The 24,247-nt window shown below is 44.3% G+C and overlaps 2 protein-coding genes across 5 annotated transcripts in view; both read right to left on the bottom strand.

The window, feature by feature from the left end:
- Nucleotides 1-1,293: 1,293 nt before the first annotated feature.
- On the bottom strand, nucleotides 1,294-13,622 carry ca4a (carbonic anhydrase IV a). The gene is made up of 9 exons (XM_083781082.1): nucleotides 13,215-13,622; nucleotides 12,323-12,546; nucleotides 8,219-8,263; nucleotides 7,936-8,100; nucleotides 7,681-7,826; nucleotides 4,554-4,646; nucleotides 4,367-4,433; nucleotides 3,852-4,015; nucleotides 1,294-3,489 (listed from the first exon to the last, which is right to left on the bottom strand). The coding sequence occupies exons 2-9, from the start codon at nucleotides 12,390-12,392 to the stop codon at nucleotides 3,310-3,312; spliced, it is 930 nt and encodes a 309-aa protein (XP_083637208.1). The 5' UTR covers nucleotides 12,393-12,546; nucleotides 13,215-13,622; the 3' UTR covers nucleotides 1,294-3,309.
- Nucleotides 13,623-14,033: 411 nt separating this feature from the next.
- Nucleotides 14,034-24,247, bottom strand: part of mtmr4 (myotubularin related protein 4) — a 73,988-nt gene continuing 63,774 nt past the window's right edge. For all 4 annotated transcript variants that reach the window (XM_083785475.1, XM_083785476.1, XM_083785473.1 and 1 more), the window contains 4 exons: nucleotides 21,130-22,726; nucleotides 19,848-19,958; nucleotides 19,363-19,451; nucleotides 14,034-16,232 (listed from right to left, as the gene is read on the bottom strand). In XM_083785475.1, the coding sequence (XP_083641601.1) occupies nucleotides 16,055-16,232; nucleotides 19,363-19,451; nucleotides 19,848-19,958; nucleotides 21,130-22,726 (1,975 nt within the window). In that variant the 3' untranslated portion in view covers nucleotides 14,034-16,054. The remainder of the gene's footprint in view (nucleotides 16,233-19,362; nucleotides 19,452-19,847; nucleotides 19,959-21,129; nucleotides 22,727-24,247) is intronic.

Genomic DNA, 24,247 nt, shown 5'->3' with positions numbered 1-24,247 from the left:
TGACAATAAAGTATCATATATCATATGTCATGCACGCACACACTCAATGCACGCACACACTCAACCTTTATAGGCCGTGACCCCCCCCCCCCCAAAAAAATAATGCTATTTGACAAGCACATGGAATTGTAGGAGCTGAGGGCGTTACATTTAGTCTGACTCAGTTCCACAGATGAAAATAGCAGATCTCCAAGCAGAGCTTGTAGATTTTCACAATTTCTGCCTCTTTCTTATATTATTTTAGTTTTCTTCTTTTTGAAAAAAGAACAGAAATCATGTGGGGATACCCTGGGGGTCCCGACCCACAGGCCTGTGTCGTCATATTAGGTATCCGCCACATATGGTGGACTCTGTTACTCTTACCCATACGCAGCATACTGAGTGATATGCGTCTTAATGAAGACATATGCCATGATTTTGTGAATGTAACCTTAACTGTACCTTTAATATTTTTGTCCTTGTATGCTCTCCTTTATGTGTGTGTGTGCGTGTGCGTGTGCGTGTGCGTGTGTGTGTGTGTGTGTGTGTGTGTGTGTGTGTGTGTGTGTGTGTGTGTGTGTGGCTGTGTGCGTGTGAAATGTGAATTCAGTTCAAGGACAGCTACCAACATCAAGAACAAGGCAATAAGAAAAGGATTAGAGGATTGTGATCTCAAGCCGCTCTCAGACTCTCCTGACAGACTGATGGAGAGTCGCGCAGGAAACTGAGAAGCTTGTCTGTCCGTCTGAGCTACCAGACAACTAAATAGAGAGTCTATTTCTAATATCACCTTTCCAGAGTGCAGGAGAATTGAGCACGGTCGCTGATGAAGCGAGAGTTTATTTATTTATTTATTGTTAATTCACATTGAAAATGTGAGTGTGTCGATTGGTACATTTAACAGACCGTATAATGGATATCGTTGCTGTCAGGAGGAAACCACCTAACTCCATTTTTGAGGTTTAAGATTTCTAAGGGGCATAAATCAGTGCTATTGAACACTCTTTTAAACAGCTAACTCCATCACCTCTCCCCCTCTCATGCAAGTAATTCACAATAAAGTGACAACACCAACTCTAATGAGGCAGTATTGCTTTGTTTTCAAAATATAAGGTTTTCTTCATTTCCTGAAACATTTTATATTTTCTGAAACATTAACATTTTGGAGTTAAGTGGTTTCTTCCCGACAACATAATGTAGAGATGCAGAGGAAGGGACTTCCATTAAAAACACACGTCAGTAGTTTATTGTTCAGTTGGAACACATCCTCCATATTATTTCAAGCATAACATCCAAATACATGTTAAAAGTTTCATACTTTTTGAACATTATGAGTAAACTTAATTTGATTTGGTCACAAACAACTCCGGACATCCGTTGAGAGTATGTATACTGTGTTATTCATTGAAAACTCTGAAATATAACATAAATAACACTGTGTTTCTTCAATATACATAATACAATACATAAATACATTGTGTACAAATGACACAGCATAGAAATATATCTTGATGCTTTACGAAACAATGGAAAATATACATATTCCTTTCCAGTAAATCACGATAAATCATTCTCTCAAGAGAATTGCACCGATCTCTGGTTTGAATACATACAGTAACAAGTCCTCTGAATAAATGGAGGACAACTCAATCAGGTGCAATTCACAGTAGATAACATTCAGTGCATCAGAGACCCTGGTAATAAAAGCCATGAACACAAGTCACATGATTTTGTTTCTTTTTTTTTTGTTGGTAAGCTCAGAGAACTTCACAGGTCAGAATGATAGAAGCGAGTCACACTCTAGCTCTCTCTCTCTGTGTGTGTGTGTGTGTGTGTGTGTGTGTGTGTGTGTGTGTGTGTGTGTGTGTGTGTGTGTGTGTGTGTGTGTGTGTGTGTGTGTGTGTGTGTGTGTGTGTGTGTGTGTGTGTGTGTGTGTGTGTGTGTGTGTGTGTGTGTGTGTGTGTGTGTGTGTGTGTGTGTTTCAAGCACTCTTTGTAAGCACTTTCTTTAGAGCAGTTACAATGTGCATGACACTTATTTTGTTTCAAGGCCAGTCCACTGGCCTTTACAAAAAGGAAAGCACTAACATGCCTTTCTATGCTACTGTAAAATGTAGGCCTACAGAAGAAAGAGATATTTGTTGTATCCATGTGTTCACATTCCATCTACTGACTCAAATCTCATGCTCCAGCCTCGAATCATTCCTGTCATGACCTGCTAATCAGACGCAGGATGCAAAGGAGCTTCTGTTTAAGAAGCCCACACAGTCCATCCCTGCGTCTTCATCATAGTCGTGCTCGCGTAACTCGTGTGTGGCATGGGGTTTAAAACCTCTCTCAGAACAGCATTTGCTTTTATTATGTCACACACTGGCCATTTTGCAGTTACTTCATAATCGCCTCGAGTATAAAGTAAGAACAATTATGTCTGTGGTGTAATGTGGACAAATGTCATGTTCATCATGGATCAGCCTGAGGCCGGATATGCTACTGGAATAGGTTTTAGGGAAAGGCAAGGCCAATAACACTCAGCAGACAGTTGCACAGAACTAAGTGTTCCCTGTGTTTGCAACATAGAGGCAAACTGGACACCCCTTGATGGTTGGCTTTGAACGCAGCTTATTTATGACAGCACGGTTCTTCTATTAATAGACCACATGCCATTCACATGTTCCATCAGAGCAACACGTACGTCACACGGGGTCATGGTCCTGTCATCTGCACTGTGAGCACAGACGTAACCCGAATACCACCACTTATATTCATATTAGCAGAAGCTAAATTTAACCGACATTGGACAAGGAGGAAGAGGTGTAAAGTTTATCGCGCTGTGTGATGTACTATAATGGGAATGCTGGTGTTTAGGCTGATGTTGTCAAAGGTCGGGACATTGGCAGAAGGTGCCAAGCTGTGTTTGGACTTGTGTTGTTACTGTTAGACAGTTGTTTGATGTGTATGAGCACCTGCTGGTAACAGCCTGACTTATGGCACATTTATAATGCTTGGATAAGACTTAACAAAAGCAGCCTCATTACACATGCATGGCTGTTGAATACACCCTTATGGCATCTTTCATAAGGCATTCAATGAATGCCTTTGTCATTTGTGACATAAGGGAGGAGCGCTGGGCCATTAACACTGTTGAACTGTGAAAATATAAGTTCCCATGGCCACGACCGAGACTGTCTCCAATTTAACATATTTCTTATTTGATCATGTTTATTCTTATCTAGATAATAATCTCGGCTACCATGCTACAAATATGTTACAGACAGATATGTTGCCGAGAACGTATTGTGTTCATAGATGCAGCGTGGTGGGATGCTTTCCTCTAGTTGTACTGAGGCAGACCCAAGGCCATTGTCACAGAGGCCATGAGTAGGGCTGCACTAGCCACGAGTACAGCCCCACCGGACCGATACACCGTACGACCATTCAAGGGCTGCACCGGTCGGAATGTCCCCATCATGGGCTTACCGCCTTGGAACTGGAGTTCAGAGAACGCCTTCAGCTGGGAAAAAGAAGAAACAGCACACACTTGATGTTCAATCATTTGACTATGACAGTATAGGGCTAGGCCTTTAGGCAGTAATGTAATAAACTATGACAGTATAGGGCAAGTGAAGGAAGGAAGGAAGGAAGGTAGGTAGGTAGGTAAGGTAGGTAGGTAGGTAGGTAGGTAGGTAGGTAGGTAGGTAGGTAGGTAGGTAGGTAGGTAGATAGATAGATAGATAGATAGATAGATAGATAGATAGATAGATAGATAGATAGATAGATAGATAGATAGATAGATAGATAGATAGATAGATAGATAGATAGATAGATAGATAGATAGATAGATAGATAGATAGATAGATAGCACTGCAATCTAACCTGTGTCTTGCTCAAAGGGATGGGCTTCTCAAACATGGTCCAGACAACAGCCTCGTGGCAACCGGGGGTGGTCAGAGAACCCTTGTAGCGGTAGTAGTTGGTCAGGCTTTGCTCAGATGGGATCAGCTGCTCCAGGGAGATTTGTGACAAAGACGTGTTGCTGCCTAAAAGAAAGAGTACTTGTTGTTATCAAGACAAATCTTGTCATTCACTGTACCGAAAGACTACTGTTGCAATAGCCTCGGTACCAGGCTTTCATTTTTGTTGGTGCAAAAATTGAAAGCCTGGAGGAACGCATTGGCCGCTCTGGTCTAAAAGTGGGAGTTAACCCTTCCGGGTGGGCGTCGCTCCAAATGATGTGACGTAGCGCTGCACTAGGGGGGAGAGGAGGGGCCGGGGGTGACGGACAGATCGATGAGATCCAATCAGGCGTGCGCAAATCTGAGCCGCGACCCGCCCCTCTAGACCAGAAACCTAACACGTTAGCTCAGGCTACTGTTGCAATGACTACTGACCGGGTGTTTTGATGACTTTCAGGGCATTGATGAGAGGCTCATATTTTTTGTTGGCACTGCTGGACTCCTGCAAAGCAGAAAAGTGACACGTTTTAGTGATTGATTGAGTATAGCATTTTCTGCCAGGAATAAACAATATATATTTTTGAATTGTAATTAATTATTTTATAATCTATAGTATAGTTACCTCGTAGAAGAACCCAAGGACTGCAACTCCTTCTGGGTCTCCTAGTGCTTTACCTAGGTCTGTGAAGTCCTTTTTCATGTGGACAATATGCAACTGCAAAGACAAGCAACACATCATTACTGATGCTATGCCATTATTACCAAGGTCTCATCAGGCACCATATAGGAATCCACAACAACACACAATACAATCCTCAGTGATCTTGAACAGGTGCAAGCATCAATTAGCCCGGTGTAAACGTTGTCCAGAACCTGCCGGTCCAACCGATATGCCCATTATGGACAGTGGTGGAAAAGGTACTCAAATGTTTTGCTGAAGTAAAAGCATCAATACTGCAATGTAAATATACTCCGTTTAAGTAAGAGTCCGGAATTCAAAATGTACTTGAGTAAAAGTACAAAAGCATTGGCATCAAAATGTACTTAAAGTACCAAAAGTAGAAGTGCTCAATATGCAGAATGTCCCAGCTTGTAGATCGTCTATTTTCAAATGGCCAAAATGTGTATAGGGCTGAAGTGGTTAATGTTTTGTTATAGTACTCAAAAGTTACTACTGGTATTTGGATCCGAGATGTATAGTGGCGTAGAAGTAAAAGTATTGGAAATTGGAAATACTCAAGTAAAGTATAAATAACTCTAAATTGTACAGTACTTAAGTAAATGTACTTAGTTACTTTCCACCACTGAATATGGGCATATTATATATCAATGACATCAGTGATCTCCATACAGTATTTGGACGTCCACATATGGACATCGTATAGGCAGACACACTATGACCGGCTTCACGCCGGACACCTCGGGACCCGAGGCTCGGGTCCTCGCGATAGGCACGCCAAGTTCGAAGTCAAGCGGTCAAGCGGTTCTCGAGATGTGCGCGGGACAGATACACAGACAGAGACATTGGGTCATTCCTGGTACGATTGTGTGGGCATTGTGTCGGAGCTGCAGAGCGGAACTATATATCACAATCAAAAACACGTCATAACTAAATGGTGGTCATAAAAGTTGAAAGCAGGGTATAAGTGGAAGGCATTATTACACTATGGCACAGGGGCTGCTGTGTGATACGGTGCCAGGGTGGTACGGTGCCCGCGCTGCTGACGTGAGGCAGAATTTCCTGTAATTGTTTATTAACATCAATGAGACCCGAGAGATTCTGGGCTCGGCTCTTGCATGGCAGGACACCTGAGACACCTACACTGAGTACCATGCAGATAAGCAACCATGTGACACATCAGAGAGATAAGTTGTCTTCCTATAATATCGCCTTGGACCTCGTTTCGGCCAAAGGCAGCTTGTGTGAACAGAAGATGGCTGGCCAATAAACCGATGGCACGGTTAGATTACCAGATGCTGGGGTCCGGTCTTGATGACAACACACGGTGCTCTCTCTCGCTCTCTCAGGTCAAACACACAGCGAGTTTGGAGTGTGTGTATCGTAATTAATAGTATAGGAGCGTACAATCTGTGTGTGCATGTATCTGCCCTTCGTGTATCTCGAGAACCATCCGACCGCACTTGTATCACCACGGAGGACCACTCAGGGAGTGTGAGGTCAGTCGGATCAAAAGATATCTATAGATCTGGAGTCATCGTTCACAGCGGTTTTCAATTTGTCATCCACTTCTCCAAATGAAAAAACACTGGGGCTGTATACCGAGAGAGAGTGTTTAAACACTGGGGCTGTATGCAGAGAGAGTGTTTAAACACTGGGGCTGTATGCAGAGAGAGTGTTTAAACACTGGGGCTGTATGCAGAGAGAGTGTTTAAACACTGGGGCTGTATGCAGAGAGTGTTTAAAACACTGGGGCTGTATGCAGAGAGAGTGTTTCTTTAAACACTGGGGCTGTAGAGAGTTTTTCTTTAAACACTGGGGCTGTATGCAGAGAGAGTGTTTCTTTAAACACTGCAGAGAGAGTGTTTCTTTAAACACTGCAGAGAGAGTGTTTAAAACACTGGGGCTGTATGCAGAGAGAGTGTTTCTTTAAACACTGGGGCTGTATGCAGAGAGAGTGTTTCTTTAAACACTGGGGCTGTATGCAGAGAGAGTGTTTCTTTAAACACTGGGGCTGTATGCAGAGAGAGTGTTTCTTTAAACACTGGGGCTGTATGAAGAGAGAGTGTTTCTTTTGCAGTACATCTTCTTTGACATTGGATATTGTAATACTGCATGTGACCAGGTACATTTAGGAATAAATCTTCTTGAACATTGGACATTGTAATATTCAGTGGTGGAGAAAGTACTCACATGTTTTACTTAAGTAAAAGTATCAATACTGCAATGTAGAAATGCTCTGTTACAAGTGAATGTCCGGAATTCAAAAGTATTGGCTTCAAAATGTACTTAAAGTACTCATTATGTAGAAATTTGAAAATAGACGATCTATGCATTGTCAGCTTGTAGATCGGCTATTTTCAAATGGTCCAATGTTTTGTAACCAGTAAGACGCCTGAGGGCGAGAAGCGAAGGGCGAGAACGCGTGCACGCATCTGCCTCGTTGGCGGCAGACTGCTGGGTGAGCGCTGGTGCTTTGGCATGGGGGGTTAGATCAACATGGAATGAATACTGTATTGGCCATGAGGAGCATGGTCTTGAGTGTACAGGGTTTGATGAGGTCAGATCAACATATGGAATGTCAGAACAGGTCAGCTCCATACAGTGTATAAGGGTGGTAGCAGGGACATTCTCTTGAGTGTAGGCTACAAGGTTTGATGAGGGCCCTGGTAGGGCCGGGCCTTAATTTTCCTGTTGAGAACGCCGGCTGCCGCCCGCGGCTGCACTGCTAACTTTGGGGCAGGCCCGTCTAGAGTTTGAATGGACAGGTGGGCCTGTTGAGAACTGTAGTTTTCGCTGGCTGTAACTTTGGGGCAGGCCCGTCTAGAGTTTGACATTTGAATGGATAGGTATGAGTCAAAAGGGAGACACGACACACTAACTGATGGTAAATGCTCGATTCCATAGTTAACTGCGACCTTCGGTCGCAATAATAATCAAATTAGTAACTAAAGTTTTCAAATAATTGTAGTGTAGTAAAAGTACAACATTTTCCTCTGAGATGTATAGTGAACTGTGGAGTAGAATTGAAAGCGTCTGCCAAATGCCTAAATTGTAACTGTAAATTTACCTCCATGGGAAACTGCTCCCCATCAATGGTGTGTTCGGAGCCAGGCCCTCCATTCTCCCCCCAGTGCAAGTGGAACTGCACAGCCTTGTACTGCGTCACCAGGTTTCCTGCCGTGATGGTGGCCAGGTGAGGAACACTCACTTGAACTGGGGAAGTGGGGAAGAGGATCAGACATGAAGTGATCGTCGACCCAGCACAGCAGCTTAAAATCCCTGTGGATTCATTTAGGTGTTTATATCATAAATATTTATTTACCAGAGTGGCCATTGTTCTTGATGATGCTTTTGAAGTTGTGCTGGTAGTCGCCGAACTGGAAAGGAGTCAGACGTTCGTCTAAAGCAGTCTTCTTGGTAACAATATTGATTGGGGACTGGGACCTTCCGCTGCACTGGCTGTTGGCATGGTCCCACTTCACTGGTCCTAAAGAACGGACAGCCAAGTAAACACCATCACTATATAGACGGGACCTTTCTGTTGTTATCTTAGCTGACATTTGACCATTTCCTCACTGGTTCTTATCTCTATAGATAAACCTTACCATTGCACTGATGTTCACAGGTGAACTGGGACTGGTAGCACCAATCTAAAGGAGAAAGAGCAATGTTTGAATATAATAATGAAGTAGTTTTCCATAAGGTATCTATTAGTAAATGCTAGTAAGTGCAATGCATGGTCTGTGATATCAAGAATACATTTAAAATGCAGAGCTATACACATGCATGTGTGCAAACAAGCGCGCAAACACGCACACACACACACACACACACACACACACACACACACACACACACACACACACACACACACACACACACACACACACACACACACACACACACATGCACACACACACATGCATGCGTGTCTCCCACGCATTTTCTCAAGATTAACCTGCTGAGCTCAGCACAACATGGGGGGTGGGGGGGGGGGATATTCCCCCCCAGAATGGGGATGCTGGGGTTCAAGTGTTGACATTTATCAGTTATGCCATACTGCATTAATAGAACTTGCAGTTACACACCAGATTGTTGTTAAGTATTGGAAGGATGTTTCTTTCTTGGCATATTTTCTGACAAACTGCCAGATAGAGTTCAAGCTATATTTATTAATTCTTCTTTGTCATCAATATAGTTTGTTTTTTTCTATTTGAAAACAGTGAATTGTTTGAGTATTTGTTTATGTCCAACTGTTATTCCCGGTCATACAAGCACGTCTGAATACACAATAACGGTCTTCCTATTGTCCAAGGTCACAAAGAAACACGGGTTTGAGCTTGTTTGGGCTTTATTTTTCCGTGCTAGAATAAACACAGGCCCACATTCTCACATGTTTCTTTGAGGGTTTATTAATATTTCACAATGGGGTTGCATGTTCCACCACCCATACCTTGAGACAAATATCCACTGCAATCTCACAAATCAAATATTTATGAAAAACACTCATGCCATTGAAAGAATATGGGGAGGGTCTCCTACTCCTAGCTGCTCTGACTGTTATCAGAATTGTATGAGGAGGAGGACTTGAAAGTGAAGGAAATGGAGTGAATTGGATGTAAATGTCTGGGGCTCTTCGCCTCATTGGCAAGCAATTTCCTCCTACTGGCATGATAATGGGTATTGAAAATAAACACAGAATGGGGCATTCATTTGGGTGGGATCAGATTGGTGAATGGTGCCAATCGTCCACCATATTGTTCTCAATTAATAAACAGACACACTTTGAATTTCTTCCAGTATGATGTATACAGGGACTGTTACAGCATAAACAGTGAGAAGTGGAAATTATTACAAAACTCTCTGCCATCTTGTAGTATAGTAACACATCAAATTGATCAAAATCTCACTGTTTTTGAGCCAACATTGCAATAGCTATAGTAGCTACTGTGAGAGATGACACTGATACGTTAATCTGTACAATTTGAGATACAAATCAATCAGATTATTTTTTTACTGCTGCTACTGGTGATTGCTTTTATAGCCCCATACTGTCTTTGTAATTAAAGTTCAACCAGTCAATTCATCCTCACTATCCAGTCAATATAATGCTTTATCCAATCGGATTTCGGTGCGCACAGCAATTCCTATCCTCGCCAATACGCTTTGATCTTTAGTCCAAAGCGGGGTCGATTAGCGTCGGGAACAATGGGGTTTCAATTGGTGTGCCTACTCAACGCCACTCTCAGGGGAATTCAGTCGGAGTAGCAGTCGCGAAATAGGAAACTGTCAAAAAGAAACAAAAGGCAATGGAGGCAAAATAAATATGTTTGTCTGCACGTGACGTGAGAGAATGGGGATACCAGAGCTGTGATAAACAAAGGAGTAAAGATCTTTAAGATTGTGTGCACGCGCGTGCGTGCGTGCGTGTGTGTGTGTGCGTGCGTGCGTGCGTGCGTGCGTGCGTGCGTGCGTGTGTGTGTGTGTGTGTGTGTGTGTGTGTGTGTGTGTGTGTGTGTGTGTGTGTGTGTGTGTGTGTGTGTGTGTGTGTGTTTCACACGTGAAACTGTACACTGACTGACTGCATGAACATGTCAAATCATTTGGCTTTTACAGCACAAGAACAGCATTTGGCATAATCTAGACTAGGATAACGGGTTAATTGTTCTTGTAACCAATCAAATCATGGTCCACACTAAATTTACTATATAGCGTCGTGATGTTCTGGGAGTAACTCATGACTACATGCAATCGGAATTATGTAATCCAATTATGTATCCTAAAATAAACAATTCGGAAAATTATGTGCAGCCTATAGCTGGACAGCTTGATTATAGGCAAAATATGGTAATTTTCATTCCCATTCCCCACCCATGACAGCTCGGCAGGACAGTCTGGATTCCCTTTGTCAATACAGACCATGCTGCCCCAATCCATAAATGTATAGTCTATAGGCCTACACCCACCCGAACATACGACGGCAAGACAGAAAGACAGGCTATAAATCACGAGTGTGTGTGTGTGTGTGTGTGTGTGTGTGTGTGTGTGTGTGTGTGTGTGTGTGTGTGTGTGTGTGTGTGTGTGTGTGTGTGTGCGCGTGTGCGTGTGTTTGGGGGGGGGGGGGTACATTTTTACTCGATAAAGTCGATATCGGCGATAACGACAACGGTATGAACTTGTGAAAAGCGTGCACATTCACGTACTAATCAGTGGGTTACAAATCTAACAATGCTATTGGATAAATCAGCAAATCAGCAAACATTGAAATGTTTGCATTTATTTTCCAGGAATCCCTATTGCAAAAGTGCAAGTGGTATAAGAGCTATTAGCCAATTACAAAAAAGCCCTGTAATATTCCTCAACTCATGATACATTTAAAAGTATCTTACCCAATAATATGCATTGGTTGCATAGCCTATCATGCTGCATTCCTGGTGTTACATGATTTATACCATTTCACCAAACTTAGGGCTTTCGCACTGAAGCGTCGCATCGTGTCTTTTAAACTGTTAAAGTGAACACGGAAAAAAAACATCCGTGTTCACTTTAAACTTATTCTCTCTAACAAATGTAGGCTATTGTACACTTTCAGTAGACGTTACGTAACCAAATGGACTCTTAATTACGGGTCCATTTGGTTACATTTCTACACTGAACGATCAAGTAGCCTATATATAATGTTTGCCTATAAGATTTAGACTCTCGTATAGTATGTATTTTATTAATTCTGACATTGATCAAATCCATCTAGGAGAGTCTAAATCTTGTCCGGCGCTGCATGGTCTCTTTTTCCATGCTTGGTGCGTCTCTCTGCTGCGGCAGAATACGCACGGCTCCCTCATTGGCTGATGGATGCATAACAGGTGCACGGGAAAGAATGAATGAATGGAGCCGTGTCATAACGGAGCAGCTATATATGACGCTCTAAAAAAAAACCTTTCGGACTCACCTTTTTACTTATTTATAGCGAAGCGCATATAGGCTATAGCCTACTGGACGGATTGAGCTGATCTTTCATTTTTGACGCGCATCTCGTAGGTTCTGCTTGTTTTGTTGGCTATGTTGGCTATTCTATTCTGATGTCCTTGAAGTGTGAATTCAGTGGTCAGTAAAAGGTGAACCGATTGGCGGTGATCATCTGATGAGTGAGTGACGAACACGTGGACGGTGTCAAATGTGCGTGATGGACAGGGCAGGTGTGTGTGTTGGCAGTGTTGCATGCAGGGCTATTACGCGTGTGTTTTATTGGTGCTATTTCTGGCGCATCGATCTTTCACGAAGGAAATTATTTGCCCGCATATAAACCCCGAGCAGATTAAATTAATATAGGTTTTTGTGATAATTATGATTAATTTTTTGGATGTTTTAGATCGTTTGGACATCAATAATGTGGAAAACGTTAACTTTTTCGTTTAAATAATAAATAGTATAGCAATGATTGACACTGTTCTACAGCTGGGGGTTATATTGATTATAGGCTGCTTTAGATTTCAAATGCCTAATATTAATAATTCCTCAGTGCACGAACTATCCACATGGTTCCACAAAGTAGACAAAACAAATCCATATAACACTGACAAAGTTAATACATTGTTGATTGTTTAACCAATAAAGGCTATTCCGTAGATTATTCGATTATAGGTTCTAACACATTCAACAATTGACCGATATAACAATATCATTACTCTGTGATGGAAGCATAGACTCACCACCTGCTCCTGTGCAGACCGTGAAAAGGGATGCCAGCAGGAGAAAGGATAACGGAGTAAGATGCTGCATTCTGGAGCGTCTCCGACTCGACCATAGGAGGGCAACACACACAATGACTTGTTTTTTGCGATCGCATTCTTCCAGGGGGTCTTCTCATATTTATCTATCAGGACCACGGTCGACAGGAAACATGCTGGCCCCTCCCCTGTGGGCATTCATCTACCTGTAATACACGCGTCTTCATTCGAGGCTTATTGCTCCTATAATACTGTCATTTCACCTTGTCCTTTTAGGCTTTGTGAGCTACTTTTCCCATTTTTTTACAGTGACAATGACACATGTGGCTAAATCTATAGGCTACATGAATACATGAAATGAATCCTCTATATTGGGCTGTGTGAAGGGTGAATGTAAGCTATTTAGGCAAATTATGCTTTTTTACATTTCAGACTTAAATGAAAGTGTGTGTGTGTCTCTGACCTGGTATAGCCACTAGCCACAGTATCGGATCATAATGGCACACACTGTACTATAGGGCAGGCCAGTGAGCCCCCCCCACCCCACACACACTGTACTATAGGGCAGGCCATTGAGCCCCCCCCACCCCACACACACTGTACTATAGGATAGGGCACTAAGGGCAGGCCAGTGAGGCCATACAGGATTATGTGTGGAGAATGAGAGGTATCTGGCAGCGGCTGGTGTCCATATGTGAGGGAAGGGTTTGTTGAGATTCACCCTCCTTCAACACCACCCCCCCCCCCACACACACACACACACGTTATTATTTTTTAAACCTTGCATCTCACTGTAGCAATACCAAATGCTTTGTGAAAGTTTAGCAAAAAAAAAACATTTTAAAAACCTTTCAGGGTTTATTTTTATACTCACCGGTGGTTGTTGAATCCCAAAGATTTTCTTGAATTATTGATAATTTGAGAGAAGGACACTTGAAAGAGCCCAACATGAACCCTTATACCAAACATGAAGGAAGTTGCATTGGACAAAAGCCCAAAATGATTTGTGGCACAATGTCCCATTATGCAACCCTTTTTTTGGTACTCTATGCACACTGGCGTGACACCTTGCACGCACCATAGCAGGGAAAGCAGTTTATCAGTGTGAGGGAGGAACCTTTATCAGGCCCGTCAGGAATGTGCATTCTTGAGACAAAAAAAAGGGTGTTTGGTGATGAATTCCCTTTTCTTGTAACCAACACGCGCTGACTTATCTGGTGCGCTATCCTCTTAGGTCAACATCATTTATAACACTTATTGGGTCGCACAAGAGGGAGTCTTCTCCTTTCTATTTTCTTAACATCATGATACAAACGTTTCGGCTATCCAGCCTTCGTCAGTGGCGCGAGGTCCTTGAGGGGGTTCCACGGGGGCCCCCAGCTAAATGACAGAACTAAATAATGGACACTTTACGGATCTGTAACTGTGTGTGCAAATGTGCATCGATTTACAGCATAGATTGGGGACCAGAGATAATGTACCAAATGGGGGGTCCGTGGCCGAATGAATATCAAACTGGGGGTCCTAGAAATGAAAACGTTTGAGAACCACTGATATGATCCAAAGTGTGCATTGTTGAGCAGCGATCCTGTCCATCCATGTTTAGATTGGTAAAATAACACCACCTAGTGGACATCTGGAAAGAAAGCAATGCCAATATTTCAAGGTACATAAACAAGTGCGGGAGCAAATCCATGATGATATATTTATTTCAACCCATGGGATTTAACTTTTACAGTGCATTTCTTTACAAGTTATTCACTACGTGACAGGTTTTAGCCACTAGTACAGGTCAGATAAGTATGTATATTACATTTCCTGGGTTCCTCTTAAAATATTCGGACTTCATGAACACAGCGTGAAAGACCCCGAATATTAGGTATGGGATAACCATACAGGTCAACTGATTCAGTGACGATATCTGATCATCCACTGGAAGCGTTAAGCCTCTTTATGGAACAGAACAGTTCCTGTTGTTGATGATTAGTCATTAAGCAGCTAGTATATCGGTACCATTAAACATACAAAGAGATGGGCAATTAGAAACCTGCTGCCATTTATATGAAAACAAAAAGGCTTAAAAATAAAACAAAAATATAAACAAAAAGAAATAAATATGGCACTATTGTCTCAAGGAACAACCATTAGACACAAACACAGATCTTTCGCAATAGAACAATTAGGGACCATGGCCTATAACTCCTCTATAAAGGAGGAAAATTAAATAATTTTGTTCAGTCCTTTCCCCGGATTGGTTCCCGTTAGGTACCATTGCTGCCAGTCACTTCACTATACATAAAGAAAATGTGGGACATAAAGTCCCAAATTTCTCAAACGTTCTCTCTGAAAAGCAATGATATTATTTCCCATTGCAGAACAGTCAATCCAATTAAATCAATCCTTATTTCAAGTCAGAGGATGATGCACACACCTGGTAACCTGGCAACAACATTCCTGGTTCTATAATGCCGCTTTGCTTTCCGCCATCTCGTCTCATTCCATAGCATATTGACGGCATACCCGACACAAAAGCCTTCAACTTTTACCAGCCTGTCTCGTACAGATGCCTCGAGAAATGTCTTATGCTGCAACAATGTTACACAAGGGTGGGGGGGGGGGGGTGGGGAGACAAAAGCATTGTTAAAGACAGAACCACGTTGACTGTGTGCATATGCATAACTTTGAAAACACAGTAATTGACAAGTAAGACGACCCACCGAATGCACATGAACAAAACGACCACTCGTTCCAGTTACCCATCACGACATTACATTCAGGCTCCGAGAAAGAGATGCAACGGCAAAGTAAACAGCAGATTTATCCCTTATTTGCTCAAGTTTGGTCTCAGATTCTTTCAAACGCACAATAGCTCTGTAGTGCACAAAATAAGAATACAAAATTAGACTTTTAAATACGGTAGCAGCAACTTGTTTCTTTTTAAAGTTGAAAGCCTCCAATCGACCAGTTTAAAAAGGCTTCAGATTCCCCAACATGTGGGGAAGGGTGGCAGATTGTCCTCTGGTGTGTGAATGTGTGTGTGATAGAGAGACGGTGTCTATTTTAAGGGATGTGTGTGTGTGTGTGTTTTGTAGGAAAGTTAAATGAATCTTCTGGGGGTGGGCAGGTTTGAGATGTAGTCCAACTCTCTGTGGGGTTGGTGGGTGGTGTCTAGGTCAGGGCACCAACATAGAGGACAAAAGTCCCAGGGATGGAGGGGGTGGTTGGGTGGGTGGGGCAGCAGGACGCTGCAGCAGCCCAGGCTGAAAACGTCTTTGACCATAAAGGTGGCGGGTTCATCGAGTGAGAAAAGACCTCCCCCTTACTTCCACACACCTTCACCTCAAGTCTCTCAGTCTATACCGACATTCCCCCGTTGCTCCTCGGTCCTCTGGCCAACCAGTCTGTGTGTGTCCGTCTCAGTGCCATCGTTGGGTCCAGAAATTCGGGGCCTCTCAAACAGTGAACTGTTGCTTCCTTCATATTATCCGCCCACAGCCAACAACACAGCAGCGTTCAGGAGTCGGGGGAGGAGAGGGGCGGTGCGGGGGAAGGGGTCGAGAGGGGATTTTGGTGTCGGGGCGCTCAGCTCTCAGCTCTTCTATCCGAAGCATCATCGTCAGGACGTCAGGGCTTTCCGTCGGGAGGACCTGTGTGGACTGAGCTAGAGGTGCTCACCGTGCGACACGTGCTACAACAACAGGGGCAGCCGCGCTCTCAGCTGGAGGCCGTGGCGATTGGCTTCTTGAGCTGCTGGCTGCGGAGGTCGCGCGTGCGGCACTCCAGCAGCAGGTCGTGGCAGGTGTTGCATACCAGCACGGCGTCGTACAGCTGCTGGTCCGGGATGGGCAGCTTCAGGTGGCAGCAGTCCTTGCAGAACACGTTGCCACAGTTCCTGTTTAGCAAATAGAAGTGCAAGTGGTGCAGTGTTGAGTTTGGCAGCAAATTTTGATTTAGTTTTAGTCATAAAACTTTAACATTTTATTCTTTTGAATACAATTTCATTTAGTTTTAGTCAACGTTTAGTCAGCAGAAATGCTTTTGTGTTAGTCTGGTTTAAAATCTACAGTTAATTTTACACTTTAGATCGACAAGCTTGTAGCTTGTAGATCTGCTATTTTCAATGCGCAACACCCGAGTGCAACCAAACATAAAATGATCTTTTTCTATTCCATCCTTAGTTTGTCAGTGAAAAAACGTAGTTGACGAAATCTTTTCGTCATAGTGTTTAAGTTTTGGTGTGAAAATGCTTTCTTTTAAGTTAGTACTTAAAATGTGCCAGAGGTGGGCAACCATTTACTTTATTGAAACGCTACTCAAGACTGTGCCGTTCCTTTGTTATTATTCCTCATTGAAAATCCCATAATGGCCGACCAGGATGAGCTCAATCCAGGAGAGGCAAAGCGCATGCAGAGGCTTATGTACTGTACTAGAACAGCATTGGCAATGTGGACGTCAGAGCTTACGCCGTATTCTTTTGTCATCGGCACAGAATTAGTTAATTACTGCACCAGGTTCTCCAATAGCCTCTTCTGTTTTTAGTTTTGCAGAGTACGTACCCATTTTATAACCAATGATTGGGTGTGGGATTAAAACTACAACACTGGATTTATTTGAATGAGTCAAGGTAGGGTGGCGGTGGGACAGGGGTAGAGTGGCCGGATGGTAACCGCAATGTTGCCAGTTCGAACCTGGGCTCCCCAGAGTTAGTGTCGAAGTGTCCTTGAGCAAGACACTGAACCCTGAAATTGCTCCTAATGTGCTGGTTGGTGCCTTGCATGGTTTCCGCTGCCATCGGTGTATGAATGTGTGTGAATGGGTGAATTGATGCACAATCTATGTAAAGGGCCTTGGATAAAGGCGCTATATAAATGCACCATTTACCACGGTAATTTCAACCAGTCTTAGAGTATGTTAAAGGACAACTTTAGTTTTTTTCAACCAAGGTTCATGTTTTAGGTTGTTATTAGAGAAAGTAAAAGATGAGTGTTAATTTTCTTTCATTTGCTGCTTTCTTTCGTTTTGGGGATTTTAGCAGTTTTTGACAGGGGGGCGGGGGCATTCGAGCATGGGGCTAAATATGTATTTCTTTACAAAATATTATGGCGATTTATTTATTTATTATTTACTATAGTCCTAATAAACCCCAAGAAATTACATCTGGACACAAAAGATCACGAGATCTACTGAATGTGTCAAACTGCATATTGAGCCTATGACACACAGTGTGGCTTCCCCCCAGTAGGCTACCTTCACATTCAGTAGATCCTGTGATCTTCTGTGGCCAGATGTAATTTCCTGGGGTCTAGTAGGACTATACTAAATAATAAAAAAAGAAATCGCCATAATATTCTGTAAAAAAATACATATTTAGCCCCATGCTCGAATGCCCCCGCCCCCCTGTCAAAACCCCAGGTCATCGGTAGATATAAAGGATTGGAAAGAAATCAGAGGATTTGTAACCTATGTAAGGAAGCCAGAATTGGAGACGAGTATCATGTTTTGTTGGAATGTAAGAATACTGACATTATGAATTTCAGGCAAAAATACCTGCCACTTTATTTCTTTACATACCCTTCTATGTTTAAACTAATTGCATTACTAAAATCTGAAAAACAAAAAGTAATTTATAAATTGGGTGCTTTTCTGAAAAATGTTCTCCCACTGTATAAATAGGGAAAGCCTTACGATATGTCTATGTATATCGTGTAATCTGTAATGTATTGTATACTTTCGATTGTATACTTTTATGAATCTGTGCTCCAAACCATGTGATCATGGTCGTGAGTTAAATAAATGATGATGATGAAAAAGAGCTAAAATCCCTAAAACGAAAGAAAGCAGCAAATGAAGAAAAAATTAACACTCATCTTTTACTTTCTCTAATAACCTAAAACATGAACCTTGGTTGAAAAAAACTAAAGTTGTCCTTTAACGTAATACCGTGCAATATAATTTATTTACCACATCTGCAGAGGTTGCAGGTAGTCTCGAGAAATGTTGTCCCTTTTGACTAGGGTGACCAGATCCCAACTCACCAGATGTGGTACAAAGAGTGTGGGACACATGTGGAGTTGCATCGCGCGTGAATACTTTGTACCCAAAAATACAAATAATAACATTTCTATCCTGTCCCTTCACATGCCATCTGGTTGATTCCGTAGCACATAATAGGAGTGTGATGATAACTATAATAGAACTACTATGCAAAAAACTTAACAGAACTGTATTTAAATAAATGAACTATTTACTGGACAATACAACCAACCAACCAACCAACCAATACAAATGGACAATACATCAACCCAACCAACCAATACAAATGGACAATACATCAACCCAACCAATACAACTGGACAATACACCAACCCAACCAACCAAGAGGCTTTGAAGAAATTAAAAAACTGAAAAGAATAGATTGTGGGCAGTTTTGTCACTTGGGAGTTCTTGACCCACTGGTGTTTTTTAACTCTCTCAAAAACAACTCTACACACAGGCAGAGGCAGGTGCAAACACATCTGTATCTATGGATGCTGCCTTGGTACAACCACATGCCATTTTCTTTGCAATATCAGAGTCTGGAAACATGACTGATGAGCTTATTGCCACAGTCTTATGATCTGTATGACTGGGAGTGTTGCACTGTGTGGTAAACACCAGTTATTTCAGCTGCTGTTACCTTATCTGTGTTGGAATTTTGTTTTGGTTCTATTACAAATGTATCCATACAATTCATACACATTGAAGCCTCCTTTTGAGCAACACGTTTTTTGTGAGTCTTGCATTGGCTTCACCCACAGATAAATACTTTCGCAGTCCTTGTTGTTACTGCATTTCCTTTTCTTTGCTGTGGTCTTAGTTTCTTCCCTTTTCTCCTCCATGTTACTTTCATCACAATTTTCGCTAACTTGTCGTACGTATGTTGTTTTGGTGGGCGTTCACTAAACTAGCTTCCCGTCCTATTCCTTGATGTGTTCAAGCTTGATGACGTGCAGCTTCAGTGTAGAAGCTCGTAGAGGACTCACCTGCAGTGATGACGTCTCTTGGCCATCCAGAACTCGCAATCACAGTTGAAACAATGTGAGGCCATGTGGTCGGGCACCCACCTCGTAACCTGCTCACAACACACACACACACACACACACACACACACACACACACACACACAATAAACAGTGTGCGGTACTCATGGAATAAAGCAAAATAAAATCTCAAGACTGAAAATGTTATGTTTTAGGGCGACCGGCTGACGAAATCATGACATTTCTGAGACCATTCATGTTTCTGGAATACGCTGCTAAACTTGTATTCTATTGCTAGTTTGATTACTTCAAATAATCTTTCACCTTCAAATAACGAATAACTGAAAATAGCCGATCCACAAGCTCACTGGTAGATTGGCTATTTTCGGTGCGCAGCATGCTTTCACAGAAGACAACGCTGGCTTCTATGGAATCCAAATGACTGAAATCAGTCGTGGCGACTGAGAACTTGAATCCAGGATTCTCACCTCCATGTCCTTCCGCTCCACCCTGTCCCAGCTGCCCTCAGAGAAACGGTCCTCGCTGTGGGTGGACAGGGAGTCCTCCTCATTGCTGTTGTCAGACTCTCTCAGACACGTCTGGGACAAGAGGAAGGTCGAGCAGGAAGATGGGACGAGAGAGAGAGACAAGATTGTCAAGAATTATCTAAATAATAATATAACTCCCGGCAGCCAGTATGGGAGACATGATGCTATCTAGCATTTAGCTGCCATTAGACACTGAAACAATCCAGGTTAAAAAAAAGACAGGACAGAGACAGAGCTTTTAAAGATGGAGTATTTTCTTTTTCTCCAGTTTTTCCATGTGTCTATGAGGTGACAGTACTTCATTAGACCCCTTGGTGTGGTTGTTATGTGCAATGATGTCTTCCCTTTGTATTTAGGGTTTCTTCCTGGAGGCTGAAACCTTGACAGTCAAACGTGCCAATGAAAGAAAGTGATATAGTGACGTCACAATATCATCCCCTCCCCTAACTTCTCCCCCTTTATCATACAACAGCTGTGGGTGCGGCTTCAGTTCAGATGGATACCCATCAGGCAAACCAGGCATACTTAATGAACTAGTGGGAATGCCCACATAAAAACAAAATTTTAACAAATACTGTACACATTTTTGAAAAAAGTCTTCCTCCTTATATGATAATTCCTGATGATCATGTTTTAGGGTGGAAAAAAATCACGGCACTCCATCTAACACTTTGAAGGCCCAGCGTCATTTGGAACAATTAAATCAGTATGCCCAGCGATTTGTAGCTTCAGAGACCATTTCAAGGTGACACACGACTTCATCTTCATTGTGCAGTTAGCATAGCATGTAGCCAAAAGACCCACGGGAGGATCGCCACTTCGCCAGCCACCGGGGGTATGATTACTTCTAACGCGACAAGCGACGGGACCACGTTGGGCCGTCAAAAACACAATCTTTGGTTAGAATTGGAATCATTGATTTAGATTGAGTTATTCGCGTTTTTAGATTTTTGACACTCCCAGGCTGTAGACTGGTGCGCTCTGTTATCAAACGAGTATTGTTCCGTCTTTTGATTAATATCCGTCAGCCGACGTAATTCATTAATTAGGCGGAGATCTCCGTCTTGGGCTTTCTAAGTGTAAAGCTTCTTTTAAGTATCTAAAAACCCTTTACTTGTACTTTTGTGGTAAAAGCGGTCAAACTTTCTTCTTTCCTGCCTTAATCTCCTTACCCCCCACTTATTTTACTCGTAAAACTGTGATGTGATTGTGCTGCACTCACAATGTCATCCTCATAGTCGACGTCCGGCTCAGAGGGCGGGCTTCCGTACTGCCTCTGCTTCTCCAGCCTCATCTGCAGCTGCCGCACCTGCTGCCGCAGCACCTCCACCTCCTGCTTGTAGCCCGCCTCGATCTGCCGCAGCCGCTGCTGCACGGCGTCCATGGGCACCGGCAGCCCGTCGTCGTCCAGGTAGGCGGGTGGCGGAGGAGAGAGGGAGGAGGGAGAGTACGAGTAGTAGTAGTAGTAGGACGCTGGCGCCGGCAGCAGCATCGGTGGCTGCTGCTGCTGGGCGGCCAACAGCGAGTAGCCGCTGGAGGTGGCGGCAGCAGGCCCGCACAGGGCATTGTAGCCCGCGCTCTTGACCGCAGACAGCCAGCCGGAGTGCACAGGGGGGCTGCTGGGCCTGCGCACGTCCTCCTTACGGCAGCACTGTTGTTGTTGACCGCCATTTGGGATGGCCAGGGAGGCCTGGGCGTGGAGCAGCTTGCTGGCCAGCGAGCGGCGGCTCTGGCAGGTGGTGGCGGCGGGCTGCAGGGCGCGGCAGAGGCCCGAGTGGCTGGCGGCGCTGTCGCAGGCCGACTGGACCAGGCCCTGGACGCTCTCCCAGTTGGAGCTCAGCAGGGACAAGTCAGTAGCAAGCTGGCTCTGGGAGATCAGATGGCGCGCTGCTGCTACTGCAGCCGCCCGAGTGCTGTCGACAGAGGGCGCCGTCACTGCGAGCCTCGCGGGCTCCTCCTCCTCCCACTCTCTGCCCTTCACATCAGCAGCATGTGGTTTTGTGACTTCTCTCTCCTTCCGGGGAGGTGGAGTGTTGCGGGGTTCGGGCTCTTCCACCGTCTCTTTGTCCCGGGACTCTGTCCTACCACTGATAGGTGGCGCCCGGTGGAGCTCACCCTCGTCCTCTGTGAGCGTCTCCGTCGATACCTCCATGGGGAGCGGCGGGCTCAGTCGCTTGAGAGCCAGCAGCTCCGCGGACGCAGGGAGATCGCTTGCCGGACCGTCGCTGACGACGTGGCCATTCGGGACTCTACTTTGACCGGCCGTGGCCGGCGGAGTGCTGTTGCAGGGGAGAGTTAAGCATGCTTCGGACCGATGTGTGGGCGAGGCAGCAGCAGCCTCCACGGTGCTGGTGGCGGGGCTCTCGGTCTCCGGTTGAACGGGAGGTGGTGGTGGGAGTGCAGGGCTGGTGATCTGAGGCATGGCCTGGCGGAGGATAGGCATGGGGAAGGGCAGAGGGATGGCGAGGTCCATGCACGGTGGGACGGGGGGAAGAGGCGGGGATGGCAAGGGTTGCGTGGTGAGGCATCTCTCCACTCTCAACTCCGACTCCGGCCGAGTACCGGCGGCGCTACGAGTCACGGGTTCCACCTCGGAGTCTTCGTCGTCCGATCCGGTAGTACCGGGGATTGGAGGGTCCCTCTCGGGTTCGCCGGGGGAAGACCGTCCTCCTGTGATGGCCGCGGTGGGCTCCAGGGCGGGAGGATGTTGACCTTCTTGGCAGTGCTTGTTGAGGTTGGGGTCGCTGGACGTGCGCGTGAGGTGCACCCCGTTCTCGCAAGCCGACAGCAGGTTGTCCATGGAGCGAGTCTTAGGAAGTCTGGATGTTAGAGAGAGAAACACAAAGGCATTCATTATCCGTTTTATGGTGCAAGCTTGGATTAACTTCACTAGAGGGCGGCATGGATCTTAGCAAGACCAATAGACAGTAATCCTCATTGGTCATTTGCAGGGATGCACACAGTGGTGTGCCAGTGCACATGCATCGTCAAAATAAAAAATGCGCCGTCAATCAAGCGCCGTGAAGCGCTTCTGCGTACCAACAGCTGGGGCCGCCCAGAATGATTATTATGGCCAGAATACCCACTAAATTCTGTGGCGAGAGCATTTCCCACCGACTGCCACTCAAAGTGGCTACTGGCCAATCACAGCACATCTTGCGATCGTACACTGGCCATTGTGGCCAATCACAGCGCGTCCTTACTCAAACGAGGGAGGATTCCAAATCCATGCGTGCTGCTTCCTGCTTGCTACCAAGAAAGCTTAGAGAAGGAAAAGACACCACCGTCATGGTGTCACGTGACTGGACGCCAGGGCTGCGCCATGACACCCCACCACGCCCCCATGTGCAAGAACTCGCAGCGGAAGTTCGATGAATACATTGGAGTGGATGGGAGCCCGCTGGACATCTTGTAAAGAAACATTATTTATGAACGATAGCGACCTTTGTCATATAATCGGTCCAGGAATATAATAGAAGACATATCACAGATTGTTTTCCGACTGGGTGTTTTTCGACTTGCTAACTGTTTCATTTTATTCAGAAATTTAAAGAGCACAGGGTACGTTTCTGGGCTGCATAGGCTTAGCCTGACTCCGCCAGCTGGTGGCAGTATTGGGTTCACATCACAATCCTGCCTTCAAAAGCCTATATTGTTTTTAATTCATCAACATTACAAACTAAATAACGCTTTAAAAATGTTGAGAATAAAGGATTTTGCAATATTACAAGTCAGTGGTGTTTGATGAAATACTTTTTTTCATATTAACAGTAGCCTTAGGACCAACCCGCCCACCTCCCCCTATTTTCACACCGTGTAAAGTACCGTGCCGAATTCAAATAGCCACTACTTTGCATAACAACAGCTTTAACTGTTTATATACCTGAGCTGACTGTGAGCGCACGTAGCCGGTAAGCATGCCATGCACACTTGACTTAAGTTACAGGAGTGTGACTGCTATGGCTCCAGTAGGCTACTGCTGCTGTGTGGTGTTCTCCTCCATCAAATAACAGTTACAGATATATTCGTCCAAAGCAAACCTTTTAGTTTCGCTAGTGTCCAGTAAGGATGTTTGTCTGACCATTTTAAGTCTACTTTTGTGTTTTAGGCTTAGGCTATAGCCTACAGCTGTTCTGTGTGCATGCCGCGATGCGTGCGTGCGTGCGTGCGCGTCACGTTCCGTGGTACCAGTACAATTTCATTTATCCAGTCATTCATTCATATTTAACTTGAAACAGAATAAGGCAATGTCTGGAGTTGATAGAGCAAGCATTAACTTCTTTAAGGTATGCCTATGCCTACTATATTTTGAGGGACACATGACTCTTAAATCGTTTAAT

This window comes from Protomyctophum parallelum (genome assembly GCF_964188405.1).
Source record: "Protomyctophum parallelum genome assembly, chromosome: 1".
In the NCBI taxonomy this organism is placed as follows: Eukaryota; Metazoa; Chordata; class Actinopteri; order Myctophiformes; family Myctophidae; genus Protomyctophum; species Protomyctophum parallelum.
Note: the sequence above shows the minus strand (reverse complement) of the source record. Positions and strands in the feature narration are given on the sequence as shown.